The sequence below is a fragment of the Bolinopsis microptera genome, chromosome 13 (genome assembly GCF_026151205.1).
Source record: "Bolinopsis microptera isolate Bmic1 chromosome 13, MBARI_Bmic_1.0, whole genome shotgun sequence".
NCBI lineage: Eukaryota > Metazoa > Ctenophora > Tentaculata > Lobata > Bolinopsidae > Bolinopsis > Bolinopsis microptera.
Window position 1 is genome coordinate 9,138,073 of NC_087084.1, and position 13,120 is coordinate 9,151,192.

The window sequence follows — 13,120 nt, forward strand, 5'->3', positions numbered from 1 at the left end:
CTATTCATTACCATTTACCATGTTAACATAGAAAGTTTTTGAATTTATTAGCTTTGAGATAAATTAATGGCCAGATTTATCAATTTCTATCCATTTTATTTCATTGCCATAACAGATAAAGTAATCTTGTCACACAAATAAGAGAAGGTCCACACTTCGACAGAAACATTGTGGACTAGCTATTGAGTATTGTAAATTTAAGCTTTCAAATGAAAGTGAAACGTTTTTCAAGTAATATACAGATTTTCATTGTTTCTTTGAGTGTACTAATTCGTGAGTCGATGTCAAAAAGTTTTCAATCCACTATGCTCGATTAGAGTGGTAGATCGAAAGACAAAGCACTTTTCCAATAAAAAAGAAGCTACAGACTTCAACATTACAAACCAGCTATTGTAAATTTATACTTCTAAACTGAAAGCGAAACATGTTTCAAGTAATATGCTGATTTTCAGTGTTTCTTTGAACCTCGTAATTCGTGAATTCGTTCGAAAAGTTTTCTATCCACTATGCTCGATTAGAGTGGTAGATCGAAAGACTCTGAACTTTTCCAATAACAAAAGAAGCTACAGACTTCAACAGAAACACTTAAATCACTACGGACCAGGTATGTCATATTGTAAGTTTAAGCTTTCAAATAAAAGCGTAACGCTTTTAAGTAATATACAGGTTTTTAACTGCTTCTTTGAGGTTCGTGCCTACTTATTCGTGAATAAGGAGTACCAGAGAAAGGTTGCAACTGCAGAGATCGTGCTAGCTGCCTCCTGGAAGGACAATATCTTGTAAGATGATTTATCAACCAGGAGGACAACGTGCAAATAGTGTTGAAGTAACTGAGAAGAAATTGAGTTTCGGACATTGTCAGAGTGTTAAAAACTCAAAATATCGACTGAGTAATGAGTATCGAACTGACTATCTGGAAACTCAGGGAGTGTGATAATGTGATATTAAAAATTTAAAAGTACTCAAAATCTAGCACGTTGTTTCAATGTGAGTTATTAATATTATTTACCTATTTTGAAACATATTTGAATAAATTGTAGAAGTGCTATGGCTTAAATTCTACCTCTGCAGGGTATATCATTAGCAATCAACTAACAGCATCCATGTACAGGGTAAACTAAAACTGAGTCGTTTTTTAACCGATGCTTCCCTGACTCTAATCTAGTAAACCTAGTCTCGGACTAATATAGAGGTTGCGTATCGGCGGTGGAGGTAGACACATATTTGGTCGCTTAGGGTTAGGGTTAGGGTTAGGGTTAGGGTTAGGGTTAGGGTTAGGGTTAGGGGTCCGGGACTCTACGGCGTAAGACTCTACGACGTAAGACTCTAAACCTAACCCTAACCCGCCGTAGAGTCTCACGCTGTAGAGTCTTACGCCGTCCGGACCCCGGTGCACCTTGATCATGGCGAACTTTCCCAATATCTGCTGACTTCAGTCGGGTATTATAATAGTGTTACTTAAAGTAATAATTTACCAAACAAGTTCCTCTATTTCGGGTTAAATTCATCATTCAATTAAATTTCATGAAAGTTTATGTTACAATAACTTAGATTTCGAGAAGCACTCAGCATTGGGTCAAGATATATTTATTATTTCTAACGAATCTTATGCTCATGACGATTGTTCTTTGTCGTGAAACTTTCAGTAGACGAAGTTCGTTGTTTTACTTCGTTAGAATTTGAATTAAGCAGAGCATTAGTTGAAGAAGAACCGCACCGATAGATTTTAACATAATACAATATAATATATTGTGTATCAAATATGTAAGAGCATATTGTAGATGCGGAGTGTAAAAGTAAATAGTCCTTAGCTGGCGAATCTATTGTCTATTTGTCTCATATTATATGGAACGTTTGTTCAAACTGTGAAATTAAATTTCAGTTTCTCTTTGAATAAAGTAATTCAAGAGTCCGCAATTTGACTGTCCTCATGGAAATGATTCCTAGTCACAATACTGAATAATATGCACACTGCATAGCATAAAGAAAGAAAATGTAAACATATAGAAAGAGAATGTAAACTTTACCGACTACAAAAAAGCAAAGTGCTCAAACAGAAACATTTGGAACCTGCTAATGTGTATCGCGAACATGTTAAAACTTAACAAGGAGCAATTTTTGTAGCTGATGTTTATTGATTCCAGTTTGTCGGTGGATGGTTTTAACAACTTCGATATTATGATTTTATTGTAGATAAGAAATAATACGACTCTTAATTAATTAGCTAAACGTCAAACTCAAAGCAGAAGAATGAAGGTTTTCTTGATCCTGATGGGAGTCTTCTCAGTTGTCTGTAAGTAATGTTTATTTTTTAGAGAATCGAACATCGTGTGCTTGGCTAATTTCTTTCTGTTAACGAGTGCCACCGTATGATAACTTAATAATATAATGCTGTTACGTTTAAAAGATTTTAAAGATAAATAGTACAATACAAATTTGAGAATAAACAACGTAAACAGTAAACACCCACAGCGGCGGCAGTCAAAAAGTGCAATGGTGTTGATGGCGTCACTCCCGAGGACTGCGCGACCGAAGATGTCGCATGTACATCGTGAGTTGCAACTTTTCCTTTGTTGTGTTTTTAATATAATTAAATATTTTTAATTTCAGAATTGAATACTGGAAAATTTAAAAAAAATTACTTCCATTCTGGTCGTTTTAGATACACTCGAGTCATTGATGAATAGTCACATCTCACATCTAGTTAACAAATGAACTTACAATATTTTGACTACTTTGATGTGACTTTCAATGGATGACCAAACCCACATCGAACCCAACTCTTTCCATGTTTTACATTCAGCATACTATTACTAACTTTAATACACCAATCTAAAACCCACTATTCCCTCAGTCCAAAGTTTGCAGAGTACGGAGGTCTGAGTACTCAAGCGTACGGGTGTGGAGAGTGCCCTGCTAACAGTGCTACGACATGTGCCCAATGCGTTGCCACAGCAGACACCGGATGTAACACAAAAGTGGCACTAAGTAAATACATTTGCGATTATATACATTCCAAATCAAATTTTGATCCGCGGCTCAATAAGAGTATCGAGTAAACATGTTTAACAGAATATTATTATTATCAGTCCTGCTTTGAAAATAAAAGTCCGTGTCGAGGCAGTGAACAAATTCAAATCACCCAGCTGGGCTTGAACACTCCATTTCGCAACCTCCATAAATTTGTATGAACCCAACATTTCGCTGTAAAAACAAACCTTCAGCGGGGAAGCTTACATTTCTGTGTTACAAATACGAATATACTGCATCAAAATGGAAAAAAGTAGCAGCTCCAGTGACTTGCCACGCTAACAGTGGTACCGCTGTCAAGTGCAACAGGTACGGAGATAATGATTCACAGCAAATAACGAATATTTAAACTATCACTCATCAATTGATAATAAGTGATAGTTCGTGGATAACTGACAATAGCTAAATATTTAAGCTCTTAGTTTTCAATTTGACGTTTGCATAGCTCCTAACTTTAAATTGCTCAGTTTCATTAACAATACTGAATAAGAAAATCTACAAATTTAAATCATTGGTACAAAGTGTGCATTCAACCGGAGAACTTAATGATCACCATTCATTATTTCAGTCCTGGAAAGAGTGCAGACAGTACCTACACCGTGCCCCACAACGGCTGTGGACCTTGTGATGCAACAGCGAAGACAGCAAATAAATGTTCGGACTGCACCACAGCCAAATGCAATTCTGCGTCAACTCTCGCGTTTGTTTTGGCGCCCCTCTTGGCAGTTATCTTCCATGCATTCTAAATAGCCCGAAACAGGAACAGTACATTTGAAACTGCTTTCATCTGTTAGTACTTTATTTTAAATTTCAATTTGTCCGAAGGAAAAAACTTTTTTTCCCGACAGCTTCGATGTTTTTGTTCGTTGGATTTAAAAAAGCCAATTTCTTGTTAATAATTTTTCAATTTTTCTCAAGAATGACAAAGGTTTACTTTTAAAAGACATGTTTAGGGTAACATGTACCTTAAATACCTATTCGAATACCATTTTTGTTTTAAATTTACTCGCATATACCCTAAGCAGTTTATATTTATCAACTGATTATGGAGTGAATGAAATTAGACGGCAAACTCTTCTAGAAAGAGCTTAATATTAGTCATAACTATTAATCATATCTTTTATTATCATTATATTTCCCAAAAAATTCAGTTAAAAATAACCATGATGTTTGATTTTGTCAACAATTATAAAAGTGATACACCCTGTATAGTGTATACAACACCAAAAATGTATAAGTTGTTCACCAATTTTCCACAGACTTTGGAACCCATAAGCCCTTGAACCACAAAAACGGGGAACATTTGTGTTTCCCTTAATCACTACTGATTTAAAAAGAACTGAGAAGTGACCACTGACCTGCAGAAGAACCAGTTGGGCAGTAGTGACCCAGAGGACAAAGTTCGGGGTCTTCTTGTATAGAACTGCGGTTGTGCATTGGTTTATATTATAACTGGCTGATCTTTATCAAATTATAATTCAGCTATCAGTATTTTAAACCATGAAATAAGTAACTTATCAGATGGAATAGAAGATAAAGAATTAAATTTGCACTCTTTTCAACATTCGCCTGGGTAAATATATAAGCCTCGCTGTTGTACGCCCACTGTCAATACCTTAATCAATTAATTATCAGGCCAATTACATAATTAGCAGATAATCTAATTTCAATAATGTCAATTACCCGGTAACGCAGAAGTATCCTTCTTTACACTGATCTGTTGGTTCTGTTAATCCTGTACTGCTGCAGTATTTTCCTGGAGGTAAGGAGGTCAGACACTTAGCGACATTGTAATATAACTACAGGTAACTAACTAAGTAAATAAGTAAATAAGTAACTAAGTAACTAAGTAGCTTAGTAACTAAGTAACTAAATACCTAACCTTCAGTACACGGAGTACAATCCTCAGTTCTGGTAAGTTTAGTAGTGCTGGAGAAGGTCCCGGTCGGACAGTCCTCCGGGACACTGCTCCCTGTCTCGCAGAATGAACCTGCTGGACACTCGTGTTGGGTAGGTGTACTGGCTCCCCCATCACAGTAGTACCTTGGAGCAGTTAAATAAATAAATAAAGTAAGTCAAATTAAACTCAACTCAGTAACTTATAAATACACCGTATAAACTAATTAAAAACTAATTAAATGACTAATTAAACAACCCACCCTGCTTCACAATCGTGGTCTCTGTTGTACTCAGCTTGCTGGGTATCAGGACAGTAGTACCCTCTCTCACACGGAATAGCTTCCGGAGATCCCTCCGGACAGTATGAACCCTCCGTACACGGACCTCCTGTGTCTCCTGACAGGGGAGTGTGAGGGTTACTCTGGTTTAGTTACATTGGAAATGTGGTTAGGGGGGCCGGGGGGAACAGCTCTTTATATATTCCAATTCTGATTAAATAGGAGGAAAAACAAACCCTTGAGAGGAGTACTGGAGGAGCTACCCCCAGTGCAGAACCACCCTTCCTTGCAGGGCCCGTTAGGACTGCTCTGTCTCTCACTGCACCATTGTCCAGGTTCACAGGGCTTACAAGAGCTCACGCTGGTGGAGCCCTGGTCTGGGTTGTAGGTTCCTGAGGGTGGTAAATATCACGTGACGTGTTGTAAATATCACGTGACGTATTGTAATTATATCACGTGACCTGGTTCAAGACTTTAAGTTTTGCGATGCGATGGAGATGTTCAGCAATAATCCTGCTTTAGATTGAAAACTTTGAGTTATTCACTCGATTCCCCGATTATGCCTTTTTGCCTTTTTGCTTTTTTCTGCTGTATTTAATCTTTATTCTAAGAAACTTCCATCGATCAGTAAAATTAATAAGAGAGAAGAACTTGCTAACCATGTGTACAGGGAGTCTGCTCCGAACTTCCCTCCGGACAATAGTTGCCAGCTTCACAAGGGTTCTCATCATAAGTAGCTGCCTGGGTTTTACACACGTACCCCTCGACACATTCCTTACATTCCGTCTGGATGGGGGTTATTTTAGGAGATAACTTACTGGTTGGTGGTTAGTTAGTGAGTTAGGTAAGGAGTTATTGAAAACGAATAGATTGATTAATCTATGAGTTATGTATGAGAATTAATTAACGGATAAGCGAAAAAACGAAACAAATTAATTAAAGAGTTAAGAAATATTTGCGGAGATCATTTCTCATATTTTGAACAATAACATTATTAATAAAATTAAAAATTAACAATTGTATTATTAATAAAATTAAAAATAATGCAGACTCACGGATCCGGGAGTATCAGAGTAAGTACCAGCATCACACGGCACCTGGTTCACTGATCCCTTACCACACTTGTAGCCCGCCTGACACTGTCCACCTGTACCTGGTAAAGGGAGATCCAGGTCAGAAACCTTTCAACTCAGGGGATAGCCGGATAGGGTCGTATTTTATTAACTTAACCGATCTTAGATAAGACGCCAAGTATTGGCAAACAGGAGAACCAATATGGAGAGAGGGATGAGAGATCATGACAGTTATTGATATCTCCTAAATTGTGATCTCCCATTTTCTTATAACCTATAGTTATTTTAGGTAAAAGTTTTAAAGAGTAATACAGTAAACTAACCTGAGCTGGAGAAGGAAGGTGTAGCACTGTTAACACCGGATGTGCAGTAATAGCCCGGCTCACATTGACCTACAGGGGCTGTTAACCCTGGCTCGTCACAGAACCATCCACCTGTGGGACATGTTGAGTGAGCACGTGGTATCGTGTGTTAGCACGTGGTATAGTGTGTTTAGCACGTGGTATTGTGTGTTAGCACGTGGTATAGTGTGTTAGCACGTGGTATAGTGTGTTAGCACGTGGTATAGTGTGTTTAGCACGTGGTATAGTGTGTTTAGCACGTGGTATTGTGTGTTAGCACGTGGTATAGTGTGTTAGCACGTGGTATATTGTGATTAGCACGTGGTATAGTGTGTTAGCACGTGGTATATTGTGATTAGCACGTGGTATTGTGTGTTAGCACGTGGCATTGTGTGTTAGCACGTGGTATAGTGTGTTTAGCACGTGGTATATCGTGTGTCCAGCACGTGATACCAAGATAACTGTTATCAACTGCATTATGTTTAATATCAAAATACAATTTCAAGTTATTATTAATTAACGATTCGATGTTGAAATAAGGTCCATTTTCTCACCATCGCAAGGAGTACAATCCTCCTCACCAGCTAGATCAGTTTTGTTAGAATAGGTCCCTGCTGGACACTGCATCAGGTTTGTATTTTCTCCTGTCCCACCTGAAACACAAGGAAATATTTTCATTGATTATTGATAGTGTATAGTGGCCAACTCTCAATGGTAACAGATGAGCTGTCAACAATCTCTGACATTAAGTTAAAGCCCAGATTCTCATATCACGTTAAATAAGAACCTTGCCAAACCATCAAAGTGAAATTTAGCACTTTTTTCCTCAATCATTTTGCAATGGGCACACCACTATTAGGAAGCCCATAATACCTGGACAGAAGTGACCAGTTTTACAAGGGAGCTGTTCTTCAGATCCTGTTGGGCAGAGTCTACCAGCTCCACATTCCGCACAGTCAGCTTCTCTCGGCTGAGGATGGAGAGGTTATCAAGCAAGTTTTTTTATTTTATTAAAAAAAAGAGAATAAAAGCAAGTTGGTGGGACAAGTTACTTTTATGTTTATGTTAGGACGAGTAGGTTATAGGGGTACACTTGGAAAATTATCGGTTAAGAATGGCTACCAATAGCCGTATATTGGCCGTACAGAATAAGCACTTAACCGCTCAATTTCCAAATATTTATTCAACATTTTTTCACCAAATTAAAAGTTGAACCACGTATAATGTTGGAGATAAAAAAGTCTCACTTAACCTAAAGTTTATTTTGTAAAATTAATTGATGAAGCACGTATCCTGACCGTTCAATACCAATTAAATACCGATTAAATATCAATTAAATACCAATTAAATACCAATTAAATACCAACCTGGTCCTGATAAGATCCGTCAGGGCAGGGTACTTGTTGAGGTGAAGTTCCCTCACAGTAGTTCCCAGCGGTACACTCCTCCTGGCACTGCACTGAACTCTCAGCTGGGGGAGAAAGGAGTGTGAATAGGTGGAAAATAGTAACGTCATCTTCGGCGAAACAAGATAAACTGGGATAAACTCAACAAAATTATGAGACGTACGTCACCTACTGTAAAACCAAAAACACTGGGACTCAACAAAAGTATATACCCTCCTCCCCTGTCAGCAGTGAGTTACTGTAGTTACAAAGGTAAACTCACCCGGACAATAACAGCCAGGTTCACAGTCCCCACTGGTGGAGCTCTTGCCTCCCTCGCAGTACTTGCCGGCCGGACACGGATCACACTCTGAGCTGCTCTTCAGACCTGGGGTAAGGGGTTAGAGATGTCACGTGATTAGTCCCGTGATCAGTAGACACTGAATACAGCCGAGTTTTTACTTTTAATCATGTTGAGTAGACGGTTCAAAATTTGTAGTTAAAAACAATCTAACGAGAGTATAGTTCTACGTTCTTCGGTTTATCCAAAATCAAATATATCAAAATCTAAGACAAATTGATTAACAATACGTGTACAGCATTTGGACAACATACCTCGTTTAGCAGAGAATGTTCCGGGCGGACACTCTTGTTGATCTTTGCCGGCTTCACAATAATGTCCTGTAGTGGAAAGTAGCGAGTTAATAAATTAAATTTAGTTAATAAATTACCAATACCGATATTACATCGCTGGTGATTATATTGATGAACCAAGACTGGATTAATCGGTAAACGGGGAAAGTAAGTTGAAAACTGCGAATAATTCAATTGTCAGTATAACCAGACATCTGAATGTCTACAAAAGTAAGCAAGTGAAAACACCACTGACAGACCTGCATCACACGGCCGCCCCACAACATCCTCGTTAGGGGTAGGCACCGTGTTCTTGGAGACACAGTAATACCCGGCACTGCAGTCTCCTGCTGGCTGAGTTAGACCTGGGTAGAGGGTGTTAGTTAGGAGGGTGTTAGTTCGGAAGGTGTTAGTTAGGAAGGTGTTAGTTGGGAAGGTGTTAGAGGACAGATGTGTTAGTTATTGATTGGGAGCTTGAAAAGGATAAGTACTGTAGAAGGGGGTTGTTAACTAAGTTAACTAGATAAGGAGTTGTTTGTAACTAGTTACATAGCAGTTAGTAAAAGTGTGCAGAAATAACTAACCAACGAAAAGTTAGTTTCAAAAGAAGCAAATCTTTAAATAGTTAAGTTACCTAGTGCGTTGCAGAACTTGCCGACATCACAGTCCACACAGTCGTCAACTGATTCCCCTCCCTCTGTACCAAGATACGTGCCTGAGAGTAACAAGTTACGTTATTTGGTCACATCTGATTGTTTCACATCTCCAATATGATAACAATTTAAGAAATGCTCCAATACAATTTGAAGTGCAGACCAAAGGACAGCGCCGATTCACTGGTTCACTGACATTCCTACATAACCTAGGAGACAACATACCAAGAGGACAGGAAGTAGGGATGGTGGTACCAGCCAGACAGTAGGATCCCGGGGGACAGGGTTTGTTTCCTAGAGCATCAGCTGGTGGATCAGCCTGCTTCGCTCCTGGAGATTGTTTACTGATTAATTAAGTTGAGATATTGGTTTTAAAGGAGAAAGAATGAAGAGAAATGGCTCGGATTCTAACTCCACGTTGAGACAGCATGCTTTACAAAAATACAAATTCCACATATTATCTTAGTAAAAACCTTGCTTGCAGTAGGACCCAGCCAGACAGTTCCCAGAGTCTGTAGTTTTGCCTGGTGTATCACAGTATTTACCCGCCGGACATAACGTGCAGTCTTCTGCCGCTGTAAGTTGGGTTGCCAGCGACTTGGTTCCAGCAGGACATTTCTGGAACGGAGGAAAACGTTTTATGAAGATGTTGTGATATCATTTATCAACAATATAATTATGCCAGTTTTTAGAATAATTAATTTACACCGTTAAAAGTGAGCTGATTATTATATACGATAATCTCAACTCTCAAGCTATTTAAATGGACTGTTTATCTAAATACTTTAATAACTACATCGTATACGTGCTGGACTGACCGTTGGTTTCTTGACAAATCATTGGCTCTATCATTATTATATTACGACAAAAAATCATCATTACAACAAAATATAATCATTACAAAAATGATCACATTGTAAAGTAAAGTATTACCTGAGAAAGGGTGTTGCCGCCCCCACAGTAGTGACCAGCAGGACAGTCAGCAGGTATTAACACCCCAGGCTCACAGTACTTTCCGGCCGGACACTCAACACATTCCGTCTGTCCGGTTTGTTCTTGGAATGTGCCTCCCTCACATGGCACAGGCTTATCTTGTCCCTGAGATACGGACTCGGAGTGAGTTCATGTCACGTGCCATTGTGCGGGTCCAGGTATAACTTCACGTGTATAACTTCACGTGATTTGATAACAATGCTAATTATTTCGCGTTCAATATATATATATATTCCAGTTGCTTTTAGAACAATTTTATCTCAGATAACGATGTTTAATAAAATGATGCAAAGACTTATTTCGAAGATCTAATCAACACCGACTTTTAATGTGTAGGAGTACAGCTACAAAATATATATATAATACCCTCGCCAGATAAATCTTTCTTTTTATGAAATTCTGACCCATACGTTTTCGTCGATAAACGTTTTATCGATAAATCGATAAAAACTGAGAGTTTTAAAACTGGAATATGGAACTATAACTGACCTGAGGACATTTAGAACCGGGTTCGCAGGGGAATGAGTTCTGTTGGTCTGTACCAGCTGGACAGTAGTAACCTTCCGGACACACGTGGTTATCTTCGTCAACCTGGTTTAGCAGATAGTAAGGTCATCTTGTTTGTGTCATTTTCACCATTAATGATTGGAATTTTAGAATTAATGGCGACAACACAATGTGGTGTGTAGCTAACGACGACTGACCGAATAAACAGGTAGAATAACCTGAGTTATTACGTGACCAATTCATCACGTGGCAAATTCATCACGTGACCGACTAAACAGGTAAACTAACCTGAGTTTGACCAGGTAGAGGACAATAGAAGCCTGCTTGACATGGTGTACACTGAGTCTCAGCAGAAAGTCCCTTGTCAGATGAGAACTTACCAGCAGGACAGGGCGCTGGTGTAGCTCCAGTTCCTTCCGGGCAGTAGTTTCCTGGGGAACAGTCACTTAATATTGTTCAAATCACAAGATACCTCCCTTCACAGCTCACTCAGTGCTATATCATAACACCTATGTCCTTATCATTAGAAAAAGGGTGAAGCCTAGTAAATCGTCAACAGGATTGAAGGAGATAATCGGGTGTTTGGTAGTGTGGCCGTACAATTTTAGCGAGTATTTTTTGATTTAACGTAGAAAAATAATAACTAAAATGTTTTACACATCTTTCAGATTCAGACACATGGCTATTTTTGGATTAACTCTTTAGAGTCAAATCTTAAACAATCTGAGCTAGAATAAAATACGATGAAGAGTCGTGTATATTGATTTTCAGTTTTGATTCTTAAGTTCTTTTTTCATTATATTTTATATTTTGAATTTCGAGATGTTTAATTTTTTTGATGGCTTATAATTTCTTAATTCGCATTCAAATAATGACACATAAATCATCATAGATTGATAAAAAGGATTTTTTAAAACATTACACCAGATATTGTACACAATTAATACATAACAAGATTAATAACAAAATCTAATATTATTTAAAGAATATCGTTAGTTGGGCCGCTGTGGCTTTTAAAATGTATACCTTGCCGGGGCCATTCAGTTTAGCTAAAACTGATAACTGTTCGTCATTTTGATTTCAAATAACAACACATATTTCACATATTTCGAATAACAACACAATCATATTTTACACATTATTGTCCGTTTTCAAGATGTATGCAAACTGTCCGTGTTTTCTCCAATCTCCGTTCCGTCCAGACAGGATTCAGACCAGCTACTCGTTGAACTTGTGGTATTTCAAAAGGTGCTCTAGAAGATCATCGTCGAGAATTCCCCTGACTAACTCCCACTGGCTGCACGTTCCGGCTTCCACTAAAACGTCACCATTTCTTTTGGCGTTAAGGAAATCCGACCATTCCAGGACGACGTTCTGGTTGAGGTTCAGGTCTAGCTCACCACATCTTCCGCGCTCATACAAGTTGCCGACTTCTTCACTGGATAATTTCTTATCAAGCACCACCAGGTTGTATAGGTCGCCACTAAAAGCCTGGGGCCCCTGAAATCCTCCTCCCCGTTTGTCCTGGTCCTGACCAAGGACAAGAACACCTCCAGCCTTAAGTTTACGACCTGAGGTTGTAGCTTTGTTGGCGACTTCCACTCCGTTTACATATATCCGTCTGGTGGCTGAGGCGAGGTCCCAGCTTTGGCAATAGTGGCTCCAGACATCAGATTCTAGGTTTGAAGCAGAATCTCCTAAGTCATCCTGAAACAGTGAATCAAAACTGGCACCATTATTGCTGATCGTTATCTCGTTATCATCAGAGGAAGCAACCTGGTAGCTAAACCAAACACCATAAGTGTTTCCATTATTCCTGGGTCTAACCCAGGTACAGATTGTGAAGGATGTCTCCATACCCTGGAAATCAGGGTCGTCCAAGATTACATAGTTACTAACCGAGGGGGTGGAAGAGAACCTCATGACTTCCCCAAGAGAAACTACCGGGTCTATAACTAGGAGGAGTAGGGTCACTAGCATCACGGTGATCTTCATTATTGGGATATCTTTCGAGGGACTGTTACAGACACGGATAAGCGTAAATTGACGATCGAACAAAGAACTAAGGTGATTGGTTAAGTCTGCTCAACTTATAAACTGACCTGCTGTCAAGAAAAAATCCAAAAGTCAAAAGTAACGAACCCATACATCATAAATTTTATCCATACTGTAGACGATTATGGCGTCTAATCCATGGGTTGCAACGAAACTTTAAGGTGTTTTTTGACGACGATCAGTACTCAGAAATTAGAATATTTATATCCCCTATTCATTACACAACTGACTCTAACCCACTACTAGCTTTTTATACTTTAACATTGAACATCT

At 38.7% G+C, this 13,120-nt stretch overlaps 2 protein-coding genes across 2 annotated transcripts in view; one reads left to right on the plus strand and one right to left on the minus strand.

The window, feature by feature from the left end:
• LOC134824761 (zonadhesin-like) overlaps positions 1-13,120 on the minus strand; it is an 88,024-nt gene that overhangs the window by 45,103 nt on the left and 29,801 nt on the right. The window contains exons 44-63 of the mRNA XM_063836737.1: positions 11,081-11,223; positions 10,775-10,876; positions 10,226-10,390; positions 9,766-9,910; positions 9,518-9,622; positions 9,274-9,354; positions 8,900-9,004; positions 8,622-8,687; positions 8,290-8,394; positions 7,989-8,092; positions 7,495-7,591; positions 7,176-7,274; positions 6,604-6,714; positions 6,263-6,360; positions 5,867-5,993; positions 5,444-5,599; positions 5,190-5,325; positions 4,913-5,073; positions 4,714-4,786; positions 4,389-4,453 (exon numbers count right to left, since the gene is read on the minus strand). Coding sequence (XP_063692807.1) covers positions 4,389-4,453; positions 4,714-4,786; positions 4,913-5,073; positions 5,190-5,325; positions 5,444-5,599; positions 5,867-5,993; positions 6,263-6,360; positions 6,604-6,714; positions 7,176-7,274; positions 7,495-7,591; positions 7,989-8,092; positions 8,290-8,394; positions 8,622-8,687; positions 8,900-9,004; positions 9,274-9,354; positions 9,518-9,622; positions 9,766-9,910; positions 10,226-10,390; positions 10,775-10,876; positions 11,081-11,223 — 2,244 coding nt within the window. The remainder of the gene's footprint in view (positions 1-4,388; positions 4,454-4,713; positions 4,787-4,912; positions 5,074-5,189; positions 5,326-5,443; positions 5,600-5,866; positions 5,994-6,262; positions 6,361-6,603; positions 6,715-7,175; positions 7,275-7,494; positions 7,592-7,988; positions 8,093-8,289; positions 8,395-8,621; positions 8,688-8,899; positions 9,005-9,273; positions 9,355-9,517; positions 9,623-9,765; positions 9,911-10,225; positions 10,391-10,774; positions 10,877-11,080; positions 11,224-13,120) is intronic.
• Positions 66-4,191, plus strand: LOC134824992 (uncharacterized). Its single transcript, XM_063837034.1, has 5 exons — positions 66-2,293; positions 2,473-2,551; positions 2,855-2,988; positions 3,225-3,339; positions 3,599-4,191. Exons 1-5 carry the CDS (start codon positions 2,251-2,253, stop codon positions 3,774-3,776), a joined length of 549 nt encoding a protein of 182 aa, XP_063693104.1. The 5' UTR covers positions 66-2,250; the 3' UTR covers positions 3,777-4,191.

What these genes read in the sequence shown, in the direction of transcription:
- LOC134824992 (XM_063837034.1), top strand. Translation starts at nt 2,251, where the DNA reads ATGAAGGTTTTCTTGATCCTGATGGGAGTCTTCTCAGTTGTCT. An exon ending in TAACACAAAAGTGGCACTAA is followed by an intron (nt 2,989 to 3,224) that starts GTAAATACATTT and finishes ACAAACCTTCAG; the next exon opens with CGGGGAAGCTTACATTTCTG. An exon ending in ACCGCTGTCAAGTGCAACAG is followed by an intron (nt 3,340 to 3,598) that starts GTACGGAGATAA and finishes TCATTATTTCAG; the next exon opens with TCCTGGAAAGAGTGCAGACA.